The 20025-nt window shown below is 45.6% G+C and overlaps 1 protein-coding gene across 1 annotated transcript in view; it reads left to right on the forward strand.

Annotated features, from left to right (window-relative positions):
- The window catches only part of LOC129858663 (disintegrin and metalloproteinase domain-containing protein 19-like), a 55426-nt gene that overhangs the window by 18832 nt on the left and 16569 nt on the right, over positions 1–20025 (forward strand). The window contains 4 exon segments of the mRNA XM_055927962.1: positions 15676–15754; positions 15958–16034; positions 17277–17484; positions 17744–17809. Coding sequence (XP_055783937.1) covers positions 15676–15754; positions 15958–16034; positions 17277–17484; positions 17744–17809 — 430 coding nt within the window.

Here is a 20025-nt window from a genome sequence, read left to right on the forward strand (position 1 = left end):
CTCTCTTTCCTTCCATTTCTCCTTATCTCTCTCCTCCCCTCCCTCTCTCCATCTCTCTCTCCCACCCTTTCTCATTCTCTTCCTCTCCCTCCCTCCTCTCTCTCCTCCCCTCCCTCTCTTTTTCTTTCTCTCCTTCCCTCCCTCTCTCCTTCTTTATTTCAGTCTGTCTCCTTTGCTCTTGTCTTTGAATCACTTAATCATAAACCTACTGTGTGTGTGTGTGTGTGTGTGTGTGTGTGTGTGTGTGTGTGTGTGTGTGTGTGTGTGTGTGTGTGTGTGTGTGTGTGTGTGTGTGTGTGTGTGTGTGTGTGTGTGTGTGTGTGTGTGTGTTTCTCAGGGCTTTTAGCCTAATGAAAGGCTGTGGAGGGGCCAGAGGAGGACGGTGATTTGGTTAAGAGTCAGGAGGAGCTGTGCTGCCGAGTCAGAGAGAGAAGCAGAGAGAGAGAGAAAGCGAGACATGAATAGGACAATGGAAGGGTAGAGAACAGGAAAGACAGGGAGAGTTAAGGAACACGGGGGGAGGGTTATGTGGTGTTCAAATTTGTTTATTGTCTTGATTCCCCCTGCCCCCCCCCCCTCTCCTCTGTCAAATCAAATTTTATTGTTCACATACACATGGTTAGCAGATGTTACTGCAAGTATAGTGAAATGCTTGTGATTCTAGTTCCGACAGTGCAGTAAAATCTAACAAGTAATCTAACAATTCCCCAACAACTACCTAATACACACAAATCTAAAGGGGTGAATGTGTACATATAAATATATGGATGAGCGATGGCCGAGCGACATAGGCAAGGTGCAACAGATGGTGTAAAATACAGTATATACAGTTGAAGTCGGACGTTTACATACACTTAGGTTGGAGTCATTAAAATTTGTTTTTCAACCACCCCACAAATTTCTTGTTAACAAACTACAGTTTTGGCAAGTCGGTTAGGACATCTACTTTGTGCATGACACAAGTAATTTTTCCGACAATTGTTTACAGACAGATTATTTCACTTATAATTCACTGTATCACAATTCCAGTGGGTCAGCCAAGACCTCAGAAAATAAATTGGAGACCTCCACAAGTCTGGTTCATCCTTGGGAGCGATTTCCAAACGCCTGAAGGTACCACATTCATCTGTACAAACAATAGTATAAACACCATGGGACCACGCAGCCATCATACTGCTCAGGAAGGAGATGCGTTCTGTCTCCTAGAGATGAACGTACTTTGGTGCGAAAAGTGCAAATCAATCCCAGAACAACAGCAAAGGACCTTGTGAAGATGCTGGAGGAAACAGGTACAAAAGTATCTGTCCACAGTAAAACAAGTCCTATATCAACATAACCTGAAAGGCTGCTCGGCAAGGAAGAAGCCCCTGCTCAAAAACCACCATAAAAAGCCAGACTACGGTTTGCAACTGCACATGGGGACAAAGATCATACTTTTAGGAGAAATGTCCTCTGGTTTGATTAAACAAAAATAGAACTGTTTGGCCATAATGACCATCGTTATATTTGGAGGAAAAAGAGGGACACTTGCAAGCCGAAGAACACCATCCCAACCGTGAAGCACGAGGGTGGCAGCATCATGTTGTGGGGGTGCTTTGCTGCAGGAGGGTATGGTGCACTTCATAAAATAGATAACTTCATGAGGAATAAAATTTATGTGGATATATTGAAGCTTGAATCTCTATATTGAATCTCAAGAAATCAGTCAGGAAGTTAAAGCTTGGTTGCAAATGGGTCTTCTGAATGAACACTGACCCCAAGCATACTTCCAAAGTTGTGGCATAATGGCTTAAGGACAACAATATCAAGGTATTGGAGTGGCCATCACAAAGCCATGACCTCAATCCTATAGAACATTTGTGGGCAGAACTGAAAAAGTGTGTGCGAGCAAGGAGGCCTACAAACCTGACTCAGTTACACCAGCCCTGTCAGGAGGAATGGTCCAAAATTCACCCAACTTATTGTGGGAAGCTTGTGGAAGGCTACCGAAACGTTTGACCCAAGTTAAACAATTGAAAGGCAATGCTACCAAATATTAATTTAGTGTATGTACACTTCTGACCCACTGGGAATGTGATGATAGAAATTAAAGCTGAAATAAATCATTCCCTCTACTATTATTCTGACGTTTCATATTCTTAAAATAAAGTGGTGATCCTAACTGACCTAAGACAGGGGATTTTTACTAGGATTAAATGTCAGTAATTGTGAAAAACTGAGTTTAAATGTATTTGGCTAAGGTGTATGTAAACTTCTGACTTCAACTGTACGTATGATATGAGTAATGTAAGATATGTAAACATGATTAAAGTGGCATTATTTATTGTTTAAAGTGACTAGTGATCCATTTATTAATGTGGCCAGTGATTGGGTCTCAATGTAGGCAGCAGCCTCTCCAACTTAGTGATTGCTGTTTGGCAGTCTGATGGCCTTGAGATAGAAGCTGTTTTTCAGTCTCTCGGTCCCAGCTTTGATGCACCTGTACTGACCTTGCCTTCTGGATGATACTAAACCTTCCACCTTCTACACTGCTGTCCCTTCGATGTGGATAGGGGGATGCTCCCTCTGTTGTTTCCTGAAGTCCACGATCATCTCCTTTGTTTTGTTGACGTTGAGTGAGAGGTTGTTTTCCTGACACCACACTCCGAGTGCCCTCACCTCCTCCCTGTAGGCTGTCTCGTCGGTGTTGGTAATCAAGCCCACTACTGTTGTGTGGTCTGAAAACTCCCTGGGTGAACATGGAGTACAGGAGGGGGCTGAGAATGCACCCTTGTGGGGCCCCAGTGTTGAGGATCAGCGGGGTGGAGATGTTGTTTCTTACCCTCACCACCTAGGGGCGGCCCTTCAGAGGAGTGTATGGTGGTGGTGGTTAGAGTGTATGGTGGTGGTGGTGGTTAGAGTGAATGGTGATGGTTAGAGTGTATGGTGGTGGTGGTGGTTAGAGTGTATGGTGGTGGTGGTTAGAGTGTATGGTGGTGGTGGTGGTTAGAGTGTATGGTGGTGGTGGTTAGAGTGTATGTTGGTGCTGGTTAGAGTGTATGGTGGTGGTGGTGGTTAGAGTGTATGGTGGTGGTGGTTAGAGATGGTGGTGGTGGTTAGAATGAATGGTGGTGGTGGTGGTTAGAGTGAATGGTGGTGGTGGTTAGAGTTTATGATGGTGGTGGTTAGAGTGGATGGTGGTGGTTAGAGTGTATGGTGGTGGTGGTTAGAGTGAATGGTGGTGGTGGTTAGAGTGTATGGTGGTGGTGGTTAGAGTGTATGGTGGTGGTGGTGGTTAGAGTGTATGGTGGTGGTTAGAGTGTATGGTGGTGGTGGTTAGAGTGTATGGTGGTGGTGGTGGTTAAAGTGGATGGTGGTGATGGTTAGAGTGTATGGTGGTGGTGGTGGTTAAAGTGGATGGTGGTGGTGGTGGTTAGAGTGGATGGTGGTGGTTAAAGTGGATGGTGGTGGTTAGAGTGTATGGTGGTGGTGGTGGTTAAAGTGGATGGTGGTGGTGGTGGTGGTTAAAGTGTATGGTGGTGGTGGTTAAAGTGGATGGTGGTGGTGGTGGTGGTTAAAGTGGATGGTGGTGGTGGTTAAAGTGGATGGTGGTGATGGTTAGAGTGTATGGTGGTGGTGGTGGTTAAAGTGGATGGTGGTGGTGGTGGTTAGAGTGGATGGTGGTGGTTAAAGTGGATGGTGGTGGTGGTGGTTAGAGTGGATGGTGGTGGTTAGAGTGTATGGTGGTGGTTAGAGTGGACGGTGGTGGTGGTTAGAGTGTATGGTGGTGGTTAGAGTGGATGGTGGTGGTTAGAGTGTATGGTGGTGGTGGTGGTTAGAGTGGATGCATCAGAGGTTCTGGGTTCTGGATCAAGTCCAGGCTCCAGACAGATGCTGTGATTGAGAACCAGTTAGTCTGAAGAATGGCTGTCTGAGAGCAGGGCTAAGACAAAAGACTTGGTTCAGTCACAACGGAAAGATGGAGAGAGGGGAAGAGGAAGAGAGAGAGGAGGGGGAAGAAAGAGAGAGACAGTGAGAGTGAGATAGAGAGAGGGGGAGTAGGAAAGACAGATAGATGTGGATAGAGAGAGAGGGAGAAGGGGAGGGCTAGTGCACATCAGGGTCAGTGGGTCACATTCTCTCATGGTATCAGATGACATCACCAGGGTCTCTGTGTGTGTGTGTCTTCATTAGAACTAAAAGCAGGGGTGGCAGGGGATGACGCAACTAGAGAAATGAATGATGAAGGGGCTTTTATGGCAGAGCCGGGAGGGTGTGTGTGTCTGACAGACTGTCTCAGCTGGGGTCAAGCTAAAGTCAAACAAGTATATAGATCTGTAGCGGTGAAATACTAAACATCAACTGAAAGAAAGAAGGACAAGCAAACGGGCCAAAGTCACAGGGAGAAGAGATGTCTCTGTTATGTATCATCTGTGTCTGTCTGTCTGATGACTGGCTGGTCTGGCGACTGTCTGTCTGTCTGTCTGTCTGTCTGTCTGTCTGTCTGTCTGATGTCTGTCTATCTGGTGTCTGTCTGGTCTGGTGTCTGTCTGGTCTGGTGTCTGTCTGGTCTGGTGTCTGTCTGGTCTGGTGTCTGTCTGATGTCTGTCTGGTGTCTGTCTGGTCTGTCTGTCTGTCTGTCTGTCTGTCTGATGTCTGTCTGTCTGGTGTCTGTCTGATCTGATGTCTGGTGTCTGTCTGGTCTGATGTCTGTCTGTCACTCTAACCATCACCATACACTCTAACCACCACCACCATACACTCTAACAACCACCAGCATACACTCTAACCACCACCATACACTCTAACCACCACCATCATAAACTCTAACCACCACCACCATTCACTCTAACCACTCTAATCACAGCATCTGTCTGGAGCCTGGACTTGATCCAGAAACCAGAACCTCTGATACATCCACTCTAACCACCACCACTACCATCCACTCTAACCACCACCACCATCCACTCTAACCACCACCATACACTCTAAACACCACCACCACCATCCACTTTAACCACCACCAACACCACCATACACTCTAACCACCACCACCACCATACACTCTAACCACCACCACCACCATACACTCTAACCACCACCACCATACACTCTAACCACCACCACCACCATACACTCTAACCACCACCACCACCATACACTCTAACCACCACCACCACCATACACTCTAACCACCACCACCACCATACACTTTAACCACCACCAACACCACCATACACTCTAACCACCACCACCACCATACACTCTAAACACCACCACCACCATCCACTTTAACCACCACCAACACCACCATACACTCTAACCACCACCACCACCATACACTCTAACCACCACCATACACTCTAACCACCACCATACACTCTAAACACCACCACCACCATCCACTTTAACCACCACCACCATACACTCTAACCACCACCATCCACTCTAACCACCACCATACACTCTAACCACCACCACCACCATCCACTTTAACCACCACCACCACCACCATACACTCTAACCACCACCACCACCATACACTCTAACCACCACCATACACTCTAACCACCACCACCACCATACACTCTAACCACCACCACCACCATACACTCTAACAACCACCACCACCATACACTCTAACCACCACCACCATACACTCTAACCACCACCACCACCATACACTCTAACCACCACCACCATACACTCTAACCACCACCACCACCATACACTCTAACCACCACCATACACTCTAACCACCACCATACACTCTAACCACCACCACCACCATACACTCTAACCACCACCACCATACACTCTAACCACCACCATACACTCTAACCACCACCACCACCATACACTCTAACCACCACCACCATACACTCTAACCACCATCACCACCACCATACACTCTAACCACCACCACCATACACTCTAACCACCACCACCACCATACACTCTAACCACCACCCCCACCATACACTCTAACCACCACCACCATTCACTCTAACCACCACCACCATACACTCTAACCACCACCATACACTCTAACCACCACCACCATTCACTCTAACCACCACCACCATACACTCTAACCACCACCACCATACACTCTAACCACCACCACCACCATAATCTCTAACCACCACCATACACTCTAACCACCACCACCACCATACACTCTAACCACCACCACCATACACTCTAACCACCACCACCATACACTCTAACCACCACCACCACCATACACTCTAACCACCACCACCACCATACACTCTAACCACCACCATACACTCTAACCACCACCCCCACCATACACTCTAACCACCACCACCATTCACTCTAACCACCACCACCATACACTCTAACCACCACCATACACTCTAACCACCACCATCATAAACTCTAACCACCACCACCATAATCTCTAACCACCACCATACACTCTAACCACCACCACCACCATACACTCTAACCACCACCACCATACACTCTAACCACCACCACCATACACTCTAACCACTACCATACACTCTAACCACCACCATCATAAACTCTAACCACCACCACCATTCACTCTAACCACCACTATCATAAACTCTAACCAAAACCACCATTCATTCTAACCACCACCATCACCATAATCTCTAACCACCACCACCATACACTCTAACCACCACCATACACTCTCACCATCACCATACACTCTAACCACCACCACCACCATACACTCTAACCACCACCACCACCACATTACACTCTAACCACCACCACCATACACTCTAACCACCACCACCACCATACACTCTAACCACTACCACCACCATACACTCTAACCACCACCACCACATTACACTCTAACCACCACCACCACCATACACTCTAACCACCACCACCACATTACACTCTAACCACCACCACCATACACTCTAACCACCACCACCATACACTCTAACCACCACCACCATACACTCTAACCACCACCAACATACACTCTAACCACCACCACCACCACCACCACCACCACCACCATACACTCTAACCACCACCAACATACACTCTAACCACCACCACCACCACCACCACCACCACCACCACCACCATACACTCTAACCACCACCACCACCATACACTCTAACCACCACCACCACCATTCACTCTAACCACCACCACCACCATACACTCTAACCACCACCACCACCATACACTCTAACCACCACCACCATTCACTCTAACCACCACCACCATTCACTCTAACCACCACCATTCACTCTAACCACCACCACCACCATACACTCTAACCACCACCACCACCATACACTCTAACCACCACCACCATACACTCTAACCACCATCACCACCACCATACACTCTAACCACCATCACCACCACCATACACTCTAACCACCACCACCATACACTCTAACCACCACCACCACCATACACTCTAACCACCATCATCACCACCATACACTCTAACCACCATCATCACCACCATACACTCTAACCACCACCACCACCATACACTCTAACCACCACCACCACCATACACTCTAACCACCATCACCACCACCATACACTCTAACCACCACCACCACCATACACTCTAACCACCACCACCACCATACACTCTAACCACCACCACCATACATTCTAACCACCACCACATACACTCTAACCACCACCACCACCATACACTCTAACCACCACCACCACCATACACTCTAACCACCACCACCATACACTCTAACCACCACCACCATACACTCTAACCACCACCACCATACACTCTAACCACCACCAGCATACACTCTAACCACCACCACCACCATACACTCTAACCACCACCACCATACACTCTAACCACCACCACCACCATACACTCTAACCACCACCACCATACACTCTAACCACCACCACCATCATAAACTCTAACCACCACCACCATACACTCTAACCACCACCACCATACACTCTAACCACCACCACCATACAATCTAACCACCACCACCATACACTCTAACCACCACCACCACCATACACTCTAACCATCACTGTGTCGGGCTGTAACCTCCCCTAGGACCATCCCTGTGTCAGGCAGTAACCTCCCATAGGACCATTGCTGTGTCAGGCTGTAACCTCCCCTAGGACCATCACTGTGTCAGGCTGTAACCTCCCCTAGGACCATCACTGTGTCAAGCTGTAACCTCAGTACCATCACTGTGTCAGGCTGATATCTCCCCTAGTACCATCACTGTGTCAGGCTGTAACCTCCCCTAGTACCATCACTGTGTCAGGCTGTAACCTCCCCTAGTACCATCCCTGTGTCAGGCTGTAACCTCCCCTAGTACCATCACTGTGCCAGGCTATAGCCTCCCCTAGGACCATCGCTGACCATCGCTGTGTCAGGCTGTAACCTCCCCTAGTACCATCACTGTGTCAGGCAACCAAATCAAATCAAATCAAATGTATTTATAAAGCCCTTCTTACATCAGCTGATATCTCAAAGTGCTGTACAGAAACCCAGCCTTAAACCCCAAACAGCAAGCAATGCAGGTGTAGAAGCACGGTGGCTAGGAAAAACTCCCTAGAAAGGCCAAAACCTAGGAAGAAACCTAGAGAGGAACCAGGCTATGAGGGGTGGCCAGTCCTCTTCTGGGTGTGCCGGGTGGAGATTATAACAGAACATGGCCAAGATGTTAAAATGTTCAGAAATCACCAGCATGGTCAAATAATAATAATCACAGTAGTTGTCAAGGGTGCAACAAGTCAGAACCTCAGGAGTAAATGTCAGTTGGCTTTTCATAGCCGATCATTGAGAGTATCTCTATCGCTCCTGCTGTCTCTAGAGAGTTGAAAACAGCAGGTCTGGGACAGGTAGCATGTCCGGTGAACAGGTCAGGGTTCCATAGAAGCAGGCAGAACAGTTGAAACTGGAGCAGCAGCACGGCCAGGTGGACTGGGGACAGCAAGGAGTCATCATGCAAGGTAGTCCTGAGGCATGGTCCTAGTGCTCAGGTCCTCCGAGAGAGAGGAAAGAAAGAGAGAAAGAGATAATATACTTAAATTCACACAGGACACCGGATAAGACAGGAGAAGTACTTCAGATAATACAGACTGACCCTAGCCCCCCGACATAAACTACTGCAGCATAAATACTGGAGGCTGAAACAGGAGTGGTCAGGAGACACTGTGGCCCCATCCGATGATACCCCCGGACAGGGCCAAACAGGCAGGATATAACCCCACCCACTTTGCCAAAGCACAGCCCCCACACCACTAGAGGGAAATCTTCAACCACCAACTTACCATGCTGAGACAAGGCCGAGTATAGCCCACAAAGATCTCCGCCACGGCACAACCCAAGGGGGGGCGCCAACCCAGACAGGAAGACCACGTCAGTGACTCAACCCACTCAAGTGACGCACCCCTCCTAGGGACGGCATGGAAGAGCACCAGTAAGCCAGTGACTCAGCCCCTGTAATAGGGTTAGAGGCAGAGAGTCCCAGTGGAGAGAGGGGAACTGGCCAGTCAGAGACAGCAATTAGGAGGCCTGCATCTTGTGACCGTAGCGTACGTGTAGATATGTACGACAGGACCAAATCGGAAAGATAAGTAGAAGAAAGCCCATGTAATGCTTTGTAGGTTAGCAGTAAAACCTTGAAATCAGCCCTTGCCTTAACAGGAAGCCAGTGTAGGGAAGCTAGCACTGGAGTAATATGATAACAAATGTTGGTTCTAGTCAGGATTCTAGCAGCCGTATTTAGCACTAATTGAAGTTTATTTAGTGCTTTATCCGGGTAGCCGGAAAGTAGAGCATTGCAGTAGTCTAACCTAGATGTAACAAAAGCATGGATGAATTTTTCTGCATTATTTTTGGACAGAAAGTTTCTGATTTTTGCAATGTTACGTAGATGGAAAAAAGCTGTCCGTGAAACAGTCTTGATATGTTTGTCACGATCGTCGTAGTGAGGAGACCAAGGTGCGGCGTGATGTGAATACGTTCTTCTTTAATAAAACGAAGAACATTTCAACAAACTAACAAAACCAACAAAATGAACGTGAAGCTATAATAACAGAGTGCTGCCATGCAACTACACATAGACAACTACCCACACAGACAGGTGGGAAAAGGCAACCTAAGTATGGTTCTCAATCAGAGACAACGATAGACAGCTGCCTCTGATTGAGAACCACACCCGGCCAAACACACAGAAATACTTAAAGCTCTCTACGGTCAGGGCGTGACAATGTTTGTCAAAAGAGAGATCAGGGTCCAAAGTGACGCCGAGGTCCTTCACAGTTTTATTTGAGACGACTGTACAAGCATCAAGATTAATTGTCAGATTCAACAGAAGATCTCTTTGTTTCTTGGGACCTAGAACAAGCTCTCTGTTTTGTCCAAGTTTAAAAGTAGAAAGTTTGCAGCCATCCACTTCCTTATGTCTGAAACACAGGCTTCTAGCGAGGGCAATTTTGGGGCTTCACCATGTTTCATTGAAATGTACAGCTGTGTGTCATCCGCATAGCAGTGAAAGTTAACATTATGTTTTCGAATGACATCCCCTAGAGGTAAAATATATAGTGAAAACAATAGTGGTCCGAAAATGGAATCTTGAGAAACACCGAAATTTACAGTTGATTTGTCAGAGGACAAACCATTCACAGAGACAAACTGATATCTTTCTGACAGACAAGATCTAAACCAGGCCAGAACTTGTCCATGTAGACCAATTTGGGTTTCCAATCTCTCCAAAAGAATGTGGTGATCGATGGTATCAAAAGCAGCACTAAGGTCTAGGAGCACGAGGACAGATGCAGAGCCTCGGTCTGACGCCATTAAAAGGTAATTTACCACCTTCACAAGTGCAGTCTCAGTGCTATGATGGGGTCTAAAACCAGACTGAAGCATTTCGTATACATTGTTTGTCTTCAGGAAGGCAGTGAGTTGCTGTGCAACGGCTTTTTCTAAACTTTTTGAGAGGAATGGAAAATTCGATATAGGCCGATAGTTTTTTATATTTTCTGGGTCAAGGTTTGGCTTTTTCAAGAGAGGCTTTATTACTGCCACTTTTAGTGAGTTTGGTACACATCCGGTGGATAGAGAGACGTATATTATGTTCAACATAGGAGGGCCAAGCACAGGAAGCTTGGCCCTTCAGTAGTTTAGTTGGAATAGGGTCCAGTATGCAGCTTGAGGGTTTAGAGGCCATGATTATTTTCATCATTGTGTCAAGAGATATAGTACTAAAACACTTAAGTGTCTCTCTTGATCCTAGGTCCTGGCAGAGTTGTCCAGAACCAGGACAGCTGAGCTTTGGAGGAATACGCAGATTTAAAGAGGAGTCCGTAATTTGCTTTCTAATGATCATGGTCTTTTCCTCACTGTGTCAGGCAGTAACCTCCCATCAGGCCTGTCAACTCAGCACTACTCTGCACAACGACAGCTTACTGGGATTAGGATCACACAGAGAAAGAGGGAGAGAGAGGAGGGAGAATTTTGAGATAGAGGAGGCAAACGAGAAAGAGAGAGCGAGAGAAAAAAACAGCTCTCAAAGCAGAGGTGAGAGTAGGAGGAGGAGGAGGGGGGAGATGAAAGGAGAAATAAGGAGGAAAGAGTGAGAAAGGTTGCAGACTCTTAATAAATCTCAAACATCAGTCTACCGTTGTCCAGGGCAGGGTGATGTCATCCGGAAACAGTGTCACCTAATGATTATTAATGTATCACCTGTGCTGTTGGAGGCTGTGTGTGGCCGGGGCTGGAGGGGGGGTTGTATCTTAATATAGCCCTCAGAATGGTAGTCTGTTGGGGATGGAACAGGCCTTGTCTCCTCCCTCCCTTTAGGATGATTGGACTAATAGGCAGCCTTTGTTTCAATGAGCTACTGTGCCCCAGGCTTCTGGTGGAGGGAGACAACAAATGCCCACTCATCCTCCTCCCCCCTCTTCCCCCTTCCTCCTTCCTCCTTTTTTTGTATTTTAGTGCACTTCCCCTCTAAGAAGTTGAAGAGTGAATGGGATTTAGTTGACCTTTTCATTTCTGTGGTTTTCGGCACATTTTGATGTTGAAAATGTTGATAGATGTGATTATGTAGATGTGATTAGAACGTTGTCGATGGCTCTGTGTTTGAAACTGAAACTAGTCATCAGGGAAACGATCAACTGACCAAGATAGAGGGATAGAAAAGATGAATGGATAGAGAGATGGATGGATAGAGAGTTTAATGAATGGAGATGATAGACGATCTTGAGTTTGGTCTGGCTAGTGGTATGAAAATGTATACACTCACTCCTCCTGTCAGTCGTTCTGGATATGAGCGGCTGCTAAATGTCGTGTGAGTCCTCAGCCAAAGCCGGTGTCCAATCCAAACCAAATATCAGTATTCTGATGAAGAATGATGTCTCCCAAATGTGTTTGTGTGTGTGTGTTCAGCGTGGTCCAGCTGCAGAGAGAGAGAGAGACATAACAGCTGGTAGGTTGACTGAGTATTTGAATGAAAACAGGAAGAGTGGATTGAGACAGACATGGACCTAATCAGAGAAACATTACAAACATCTGTCAAAGACCCCCTGTATGTTTGTTGGTATGTCTATAGAGCATCTGTGTGTTTGTTGATATGTCTATAGAGCATCTGTGTGTTTGTTGATATGTCTATAGAGCATCTGTGTGTTTGTTGATATGTCTATAGAGCATCTGTGTGTTTGTTGATATGTCTATAGAGCATCTGTGTGTTAGTTGATATGTCTATAGAGCATCTGTGTGTTTGTTGATATGTCTATAGAGCATCTGTGTGTTTGTTGATATGTCTATAGAGCATCTGTGTGTTTGTTGATATGTCTATAGAGCATCTGTGTGTTTGTTGGTATGTCCATAGAGCATCTGTGTGTTTGTTGATATGTCTATAGAGCATCTGTGTGTTTGTTGATATGTCTATAGAGCATCTGTGTGTTAGTTGATATGTCTATAGAGCATCTGTGTGTTTGTTGATATGTCTATAGAGCATCTGTGTGTTTGACAAGGCTGTAATTTACTCATAACTCTCTGAGTTTACCCAGGGTGACACTCCCAAGTCAACATAAATCCTTCCTCTTGCTCAGTTGTGCACCGGGGCCTCCCACTCCTCTTTCTATTCTGGTTAGAGACAGTTTGCGCTGTTCTGTGAAGTGAGTAATACACAGCGTTGTACGAGATCTTCAGTTTCTTGGCAATTTCTCGCATGGAATAGCCTTCATTTCTCAGAGCATGAATAGACTGACGAGTTGCAAAAGAAATGTCTTTGTTTCTGGCCATTTTGAGCCTGTACTTGAACCCACAAATGCTGATGCTCCAGATACTCAACTAGTCTAAAGAAGGACAGTTTTATTGCTTCTTTAATTAGAACAACAGTTTTCAGCTGTGCTAACATAATTGCAAAATGGTTTTCTAATGATCAATTAGCCTATTAAAATGATAAACTTGGATTAGCTAACACAACGTGCCATTGGAACACAGGAGTGATGGTTTCTGATGATGGGCCTCTGTACACCTATGTAGACATTCCATCACAAATCAGCCGTTTCCAGCTACAATAGTCATTTACAACATTAACTATGTCAACACTGTATTTCTGATCAATTTGATGTTATTTTAATGGACGAAAAAATATGCTTTTCTTTCAAAAACAAGGACATTTCTAAGTGACCCCAAACTTTTGAACAGTTGTGTACATAGTTATTCGAATTGTATCTCTGTATCTCTCTATATCTCTCTATCTCTATTTATATCTCTCTGCCTCTCTCTCTCTTTGTCTCTTTCTCTCTTTGTCTCTTTCTCTCTCTGTTTCTGTATCTCTCTCTCTCTCTCTCTCTCTCTCTGTCTGTCTCTGCCTGTCTCTCTCTGTCTTTCTATCTGTTGGTATCTCTCTGTATCTCTTCCTCTCTCACTTTTCTTCGCTCAATCTCGGTCTCTCTATTCCTGTCTCACTCTCTCTATCACACTCCTCTAATGTTATCTTTCCCGTTCCCTCTCTCTGTTATCTTTATCTTTTCCTTTACCTCTCTCTGTTCTCTTTCCCTTTCCCTCTCTCTGTTCTCTTTTCCTTTACCTCTCTCTGTTCTCTTTCCCTTTCCCTCTCTCTGTTCTCTTTCCCTTTACCTCTCTCTGTCTCTTTCTCTCGCTCTCTCTGTGTATCTCGCTCTGTATCTCTCTCTGTATCTGTCTCTCCCTGTCTCTCTCTCTCTGTCTCTCTCTCTGTATCTCTCTTGATCTATATTCAATTCAATTCAAGGGGCTTTATTGGCATGGGAAACATATGCTAACATTGCCAAAGCAAGTGAGGTAGATAATATACAAAAGTGAAATAAACGATAAAAATGAACAGTAAACATTACACTCACAGAAGTTTCAAAAGAATAAAGACATTACAAATGTCATATTATGAATATATACAGTGTCTATATCTCTCTGTGTATCTATCTGTATCTTTCTGTATCTCTGTCTCTCTCTGTATCTGTCTCTCTGTATCTGTCTCTCTATCTGTCTCTCTCTGAATCTCTTTGTATCTCTCTCTCTGTATCTCTTTGTATTTCTGTCTCTCTGTGTCTCTCTCTATATCTCTCTCTCTATCTATCTCTCTCTCTCTGTATCTCTCTGTATCTCTGTCTCTCTGTCTCTCTCTGCATCTCTGTATCTCTCTCTGTATCTGTCTCTCTCTGTTTCTCTCTCTGTCTCTCTGTGTATCTTTTTGTATCTCTCTGTGTCTCTCTGTCTCTGTATCTCTCTCTGTATCCGTCTGTATCTCTGTCTCTCTGTCTCTTTCTACATCTCTGTATCTCTCTCTGTATCTGTCTCTCTCTGTTTCTCTCTCTCTCTCTCTGTATCTCTCTGTATCTCTGTCTCTCTGTCTCTCTCTGCATATCTGTATCTCTCTCTGTATCTGTCTCTCTCTATTTCTCTCTATGTCTCTCTGTGTATCTCTGTGTATCTGTCTGTATCTCTCTGTATCTCTCGGTCTCTGTATCTGTCTCTCTCTGTATCTCTCTCTGTCTCTCTGTGTATCTCTCTGTATCCCTCTGTCTCTCTCAGTAATGCTTTGAGGCACTCTTTCCCTTTGTAGCTCAGAATGTCACCATGAATGTTTCATGAGCTGTGTGTCACTGGAGAGGAATACAATACTTCTCTCACTCTTCCTCTTCCTCTCTCACTTTTCTTCGCTCAATCTCGGTCTCTCTATTCCTGTCTCACTCTCTCTATCACACTCCTCTAATGTTATCTTCCCCTTTCCCTCTCTCTGTTATCTTTCTCTTTCCCTTTACCTCTCTCTGGTCTCTTTCCCTTTACCTCTATCTGTTCTCTTTACCTCTCTCTGTTCTCTTTCCCTCTCTGTTCTCTTTCCCTCTCTCTGTTCTCTTTCCCTTTACCTTTCTCTGTTCTCTTTCCCTTTACCTCTCTCTGTTCTCTTTCCCTTTACCTCTCTCTGTTCTCTTTCCCTTTACCTCTCTCTGTTCTTTTTCCCTTTACCTCTCTCTGTTCTCTTTCCCTTTACCTCTCTCTGTTCTCTTTCCCTTTACCTCTCTCTGTTCTCTTTCCCTTTACCTCTCTCTGTTCTGTCTGACTGAAGCACCCTGCTGCCCTTTGTTTTATGCTGACAGTGTATTCTGTTCACCAGCACTGTTTTCAGTGGGGTCATGTTCTCTCTCTCTTTCTGTATGTTCCAGGCAGTTATTGGCCCCCGGATATCAGGAGCTATGGTACAGTCCCAGCGGTTCCCGCCAGACCTCCTATCCACCCAGCACTGTGAGTTCAATGGGATGTTCCAAAGCATCTAACAATAGGGGGCTATTGATGAAACCAGCCTATTTCTGGTTTGTGGATGTCCAATAGCTAAAGAGTTGGCTGAGTCCGAGACAGGTTAACCAAGCTCTCAAATCTTAGGTGCCATCATTGCAAAAATAAAAGTGCATGATGTGAGTTTGTTTAACTCTCTTCTCATTTTTCAGGGCCACTGTTTCTACCATGGTGACGTCCGGGGTGTGGAGGGGTCCAGTGTAGCACTCAGCACCTGCTCAGGTCTCAGGTAAGCGTTTCCACCCGTAATCCTGCTGATGGAAGTGGTGATCACTAACTGCATGGAATAGGACAGCACTCCAACAGATGAATTCAGTTGATTTTAATGGAAATTCAGACATATATTTGTCACATGGTCATTTTCAATCAAACACAATAGGAGAGCAGGTGAAAAGATGGTTTATTTATTGAGCTGCACTGACTGCTGAGATATACAGGCCAGTGTGTTTCCAGGTCATTGGGTTCCATGTTAAGTCATTGAGGCTCCAGCAGCATCAGGGAGGAAGTTTAGAGGTTGCTGAGATATACAGGCCAGTGTGTTTCTAGGTCATTGGGTTCCATGTTAAGTCATTGAGGCTCCAGCAGCATCAGGGAGGAAGTTTAGAGGTTGGGATCCAGCCCTGCCGTTGTTTCCTCTCTGGGTTCACAGAGAAGGCAGTTATAGGAGAATAACACACACACATTGAAAGAACATCTGCAGAAAAGGAATGGATGAATGCTTCTCCCTGCTATGTCACTTGGACAGAACTGCAAACGCAGCATAGCGCTCAGAGTGTGCAACGCACGCACACACACAAGCAGCTGTAGAAAGCATCTGGAGAAGGGTCGCCCACGATCCCTGGTATGATGCCTCTCCCTGATACAATCCTCACTGAGCCAGAACCTGCTATGTGCTGGGTGTCTATTGGGAGAAGCTTCAGCAGCATAGCCAATGGTACACAGCAGGAAGCCTACAGACCTACAGCACTATATGTCCCAGCTGACTGAGTGGAAACATCAGAAATCCCCCTGAGGATCTCTCCTCCTCCTCCTCCGTCTCTCTCTCTCTCTCTCTCTCTCTCTGTCTGTCTGTCTGTCTCTCTCTCTCTCTCTCTCTCTGTCTCTCTGTCTGTCTCTCTCTCTCTCTGTCTGTCTCTCTCTCTCTCTGTCTGTCTGTCTGTCTGTCTGTCTGTCTGTCTGTCTGTCTGTCTGTCTGTCTGTCTGTCTGTCTTCTCTCTTTCTGCTCCATCCATCTGGTATCAGGATTTATATGCACAGTTCAGTCATGATGTAGGTGTCTAAGACCTGACATGTAAATCCCTGCTGCTTCTAGTTTTACATTTTGACATATCTAACTTCCCGCAATAGATATTTGATGGAGTTTTAAACACCGCTACGTTTCCAGCTATAATAGTTTTAGTTAGTTAGGTAATATAAATCTTTTATGTTTTCTAGCCTGGAACTGATGTGACCCAGATCTCTGTTTCCCTAGGGGACTGGTTACGGTGAACACCAGTGTCAGCTACCTGATAGAACCCCTGCCCGCTGTCTCCATGGATACACAGCCTCCTCACGCTGTGTTCCGAGCCGAGAACCTCCGTTTGCCCAACGGAACCTGCGGGCAACGCCATAGCAACCAGGGCCAGGGGGAGGGGCTGGGTGACCTCATCCAGGGTATGATGTCACCGTGGGGCGGAAGGGTGAGTGGAGGAGGAACAGATAGACTGGTTGGTGTCTGATATGAGAACCACCACTATCTTCTTCAGAGAATAGGGAGGGCTGCATTGTATCAGTGAAATATCCGCCATTTTAAGTCCCATGGAAAACAGGCATAACATACTATGAGTTGATAATAAAACATTATAGGGGTACATGTGTGTGGCGCGCGCTCATAACAAGTAATAATGCACTGTTATAGTTGGCTATGAAGTTCTCTACTATGTCCTGATATTTCTCCAGGAGCGTAGAGACGTGGGCCAGAGTATGAAGTATGTAGAGCTGCTGCTGGTAGCTGACCATGCTGAGGTAAGAGGACAGACCGTTTACTTGGCCATTTACTCCAGTTAGTCAGTTGTATCGGTGAGAGGATGCAGGACCTCCATCTCCTCTTCTGACCTGTCACTCATACTCCAAGGAAAGACTGAACTAGAGACCATCCATCACTCTGTTACATCCCCCCATCCCTTCATCTCTCTATCGTCATACTTCTTCCTCCCCACTCCCCCCTAATGAGACCTAACAGGGTCTGTTCTAATGAGACCTAACAGGGTCTGTTCTAATGAGACCTAACAGGGTCTGTTCTAATGAGACCTAACAGGGTCTGTTCTAATGAGACCTAACAGGGTCTGTTCTAATGAGACCTAACAGGGTCTGTTCTAATGAGACCTAACAGGGTCTGTTCTAATGAGACCTAACAGGGTCTGTTCTAATGAGACCTAACAGGGTCTGTTCTAATGAGACCTAACAGGTTCTGTTCTAATGAGACCTAACAGGGTCTGTTCTAATGAGACCTAACAGGGTCTGTTCTAATGAGACCTAACAGGGTCTGTTCTAATGAGACCTAACAGGGTCTGTTCTAATGAGACCTAACAGGGTCTGTTCTAATGAGACCTAACAGGGTCTGTTCTAATGAGACCTAACAGGGTCTGTTCTAATGAGACCTAACAGGGTCTGTTCTAATGAGACCTAACAGGGTCTGTTCTAATGAGACCTAACAGGGTCTGTTCTAATGAGACCTAACAGGGTCTGTTCTAATGAGACCTAACAGGGTCTGTTCTAATGAGACCTAACAGGGTCTGTTCTAATGAGACCTAACAGGGTCTGTTCTAATGAGACCTAACAGGGTCTGTTCTAATGAGACCTAACAGGGTCTGTTCTAATGAGACCTAACAGGGTCTGTTCTAATGAGACCTAACAGGGTCTGTTCTAATGAGACCTAACAGGGTCTGTTCTAATGAGATCTAACAGGATCTGTTCTAATGAGACCTAACAGTTTCTGTTCTAATGAGACCTAACAGGGTCTGTTCTAATGAGACCTAACAGGGTCTGTTCTAATGAGACCTAACAGGGTCTGTTCTAATGAGATCTAACAGGGTCTGTTCTAATGAGACCTAACAGGGTCTGTTCTAATGAGACCTAACAGGGTCTGTTCTAATGAGACCTAACAGGGTCTGTTCTAATGAGACCTAACAGGGTCTGTTCTAATGAGACCTAACAGGGTCTGTTCTAATGAGATCTAACAGGGTCTGTTCTAATGAGACCTAACAGGGTCTGTTCTAATGAGACCTAACAGGGTCTGTTCTAATGAGACCTAACAGGGTCTGTTCTAATGAGACCTAACAGGGTCTGTTCTAATGAGACCTAACAGGATCTGTTCTAATGAGACCTAACAGGGTCTGTTCTAATGAGACCTAACAGGGTCTGTTCTAATGAGACCTAACAGGGTCTGTTCTAATGAGACCTAACAGGGTCTGTTCTAATGAGACCTAACAGGGTCTGTTCTAATGAGACCTAACAGGGTCTGTTCTAATGAGATCTAACAGGGTCTGTTCTAATGAGACCTAACAGGGTCTGTTCTAATGAGACCTAACAGGGTCTGTTCTAATGAGACCTAACAGGGTCTGTTCTAATGAGACCTAACAGGGTCTGTTCTAATGAGACCTAACAGGATCTGTTCTAATGAGATCTAACAGGTTCTGTTCTAATGAGACCTAACAGGGTCTGTTCTAATGAGACCTAACAGGGTCTGTTCTAATGAGACCTAACAGGGTCTGTTCTAATGAGATCTAACAGGGTCTGTTCTAATGAGACCTAACAGGGTCTGTTCTAATGAGACCTAACAGGGTCTGTTCTAATGAGACCTAACAGGGTCTGTTCTAATGAGACCTAACAGGGTCTGTTCTAATGAGACCTAACAGGGTCTGTTCTAATGAGACCTAACAGGGTCTGTTCTAATGAGACCTAACAGGTTCTGTTCTAATGAGACCTAACAGGATCTGTTCTAATGAGACCTAACAGGATCTGTTCTAATGAGACCTAACAGGGTCTGTTCTAATGAGATCTAACAGGATCTGTTCTAATGAGACCTAACAGGGTCTGTTCTAATGAGATCTAACAGGTTCTGTTCTAATGAGACCTAACAGGATCTGTTCTAATGAGACCTAACAGGGTCTGTTCTAATGAGACCTAACAGGGTCTGTTCTAATGAGATCTAACAGGGTCTGTTCTAATGAGACCTAACA

Source organism: Salvelinus fontinalis, chromosome 6 (genome assembly GCF_029448725.1).
Source record: "Salvelinus fontinalis isolate EN_2023a chromosome 6, ASM2944872v1, whole genome shotgun sequence".
Classification (NCBI taxonomy): domain Eukaryota; kingdom Metazoa; phylum Chordata; class Actinopteri; order Salmoniformes; family Salmonidae; genus Salvelinus; species Salvelinus fontinalis.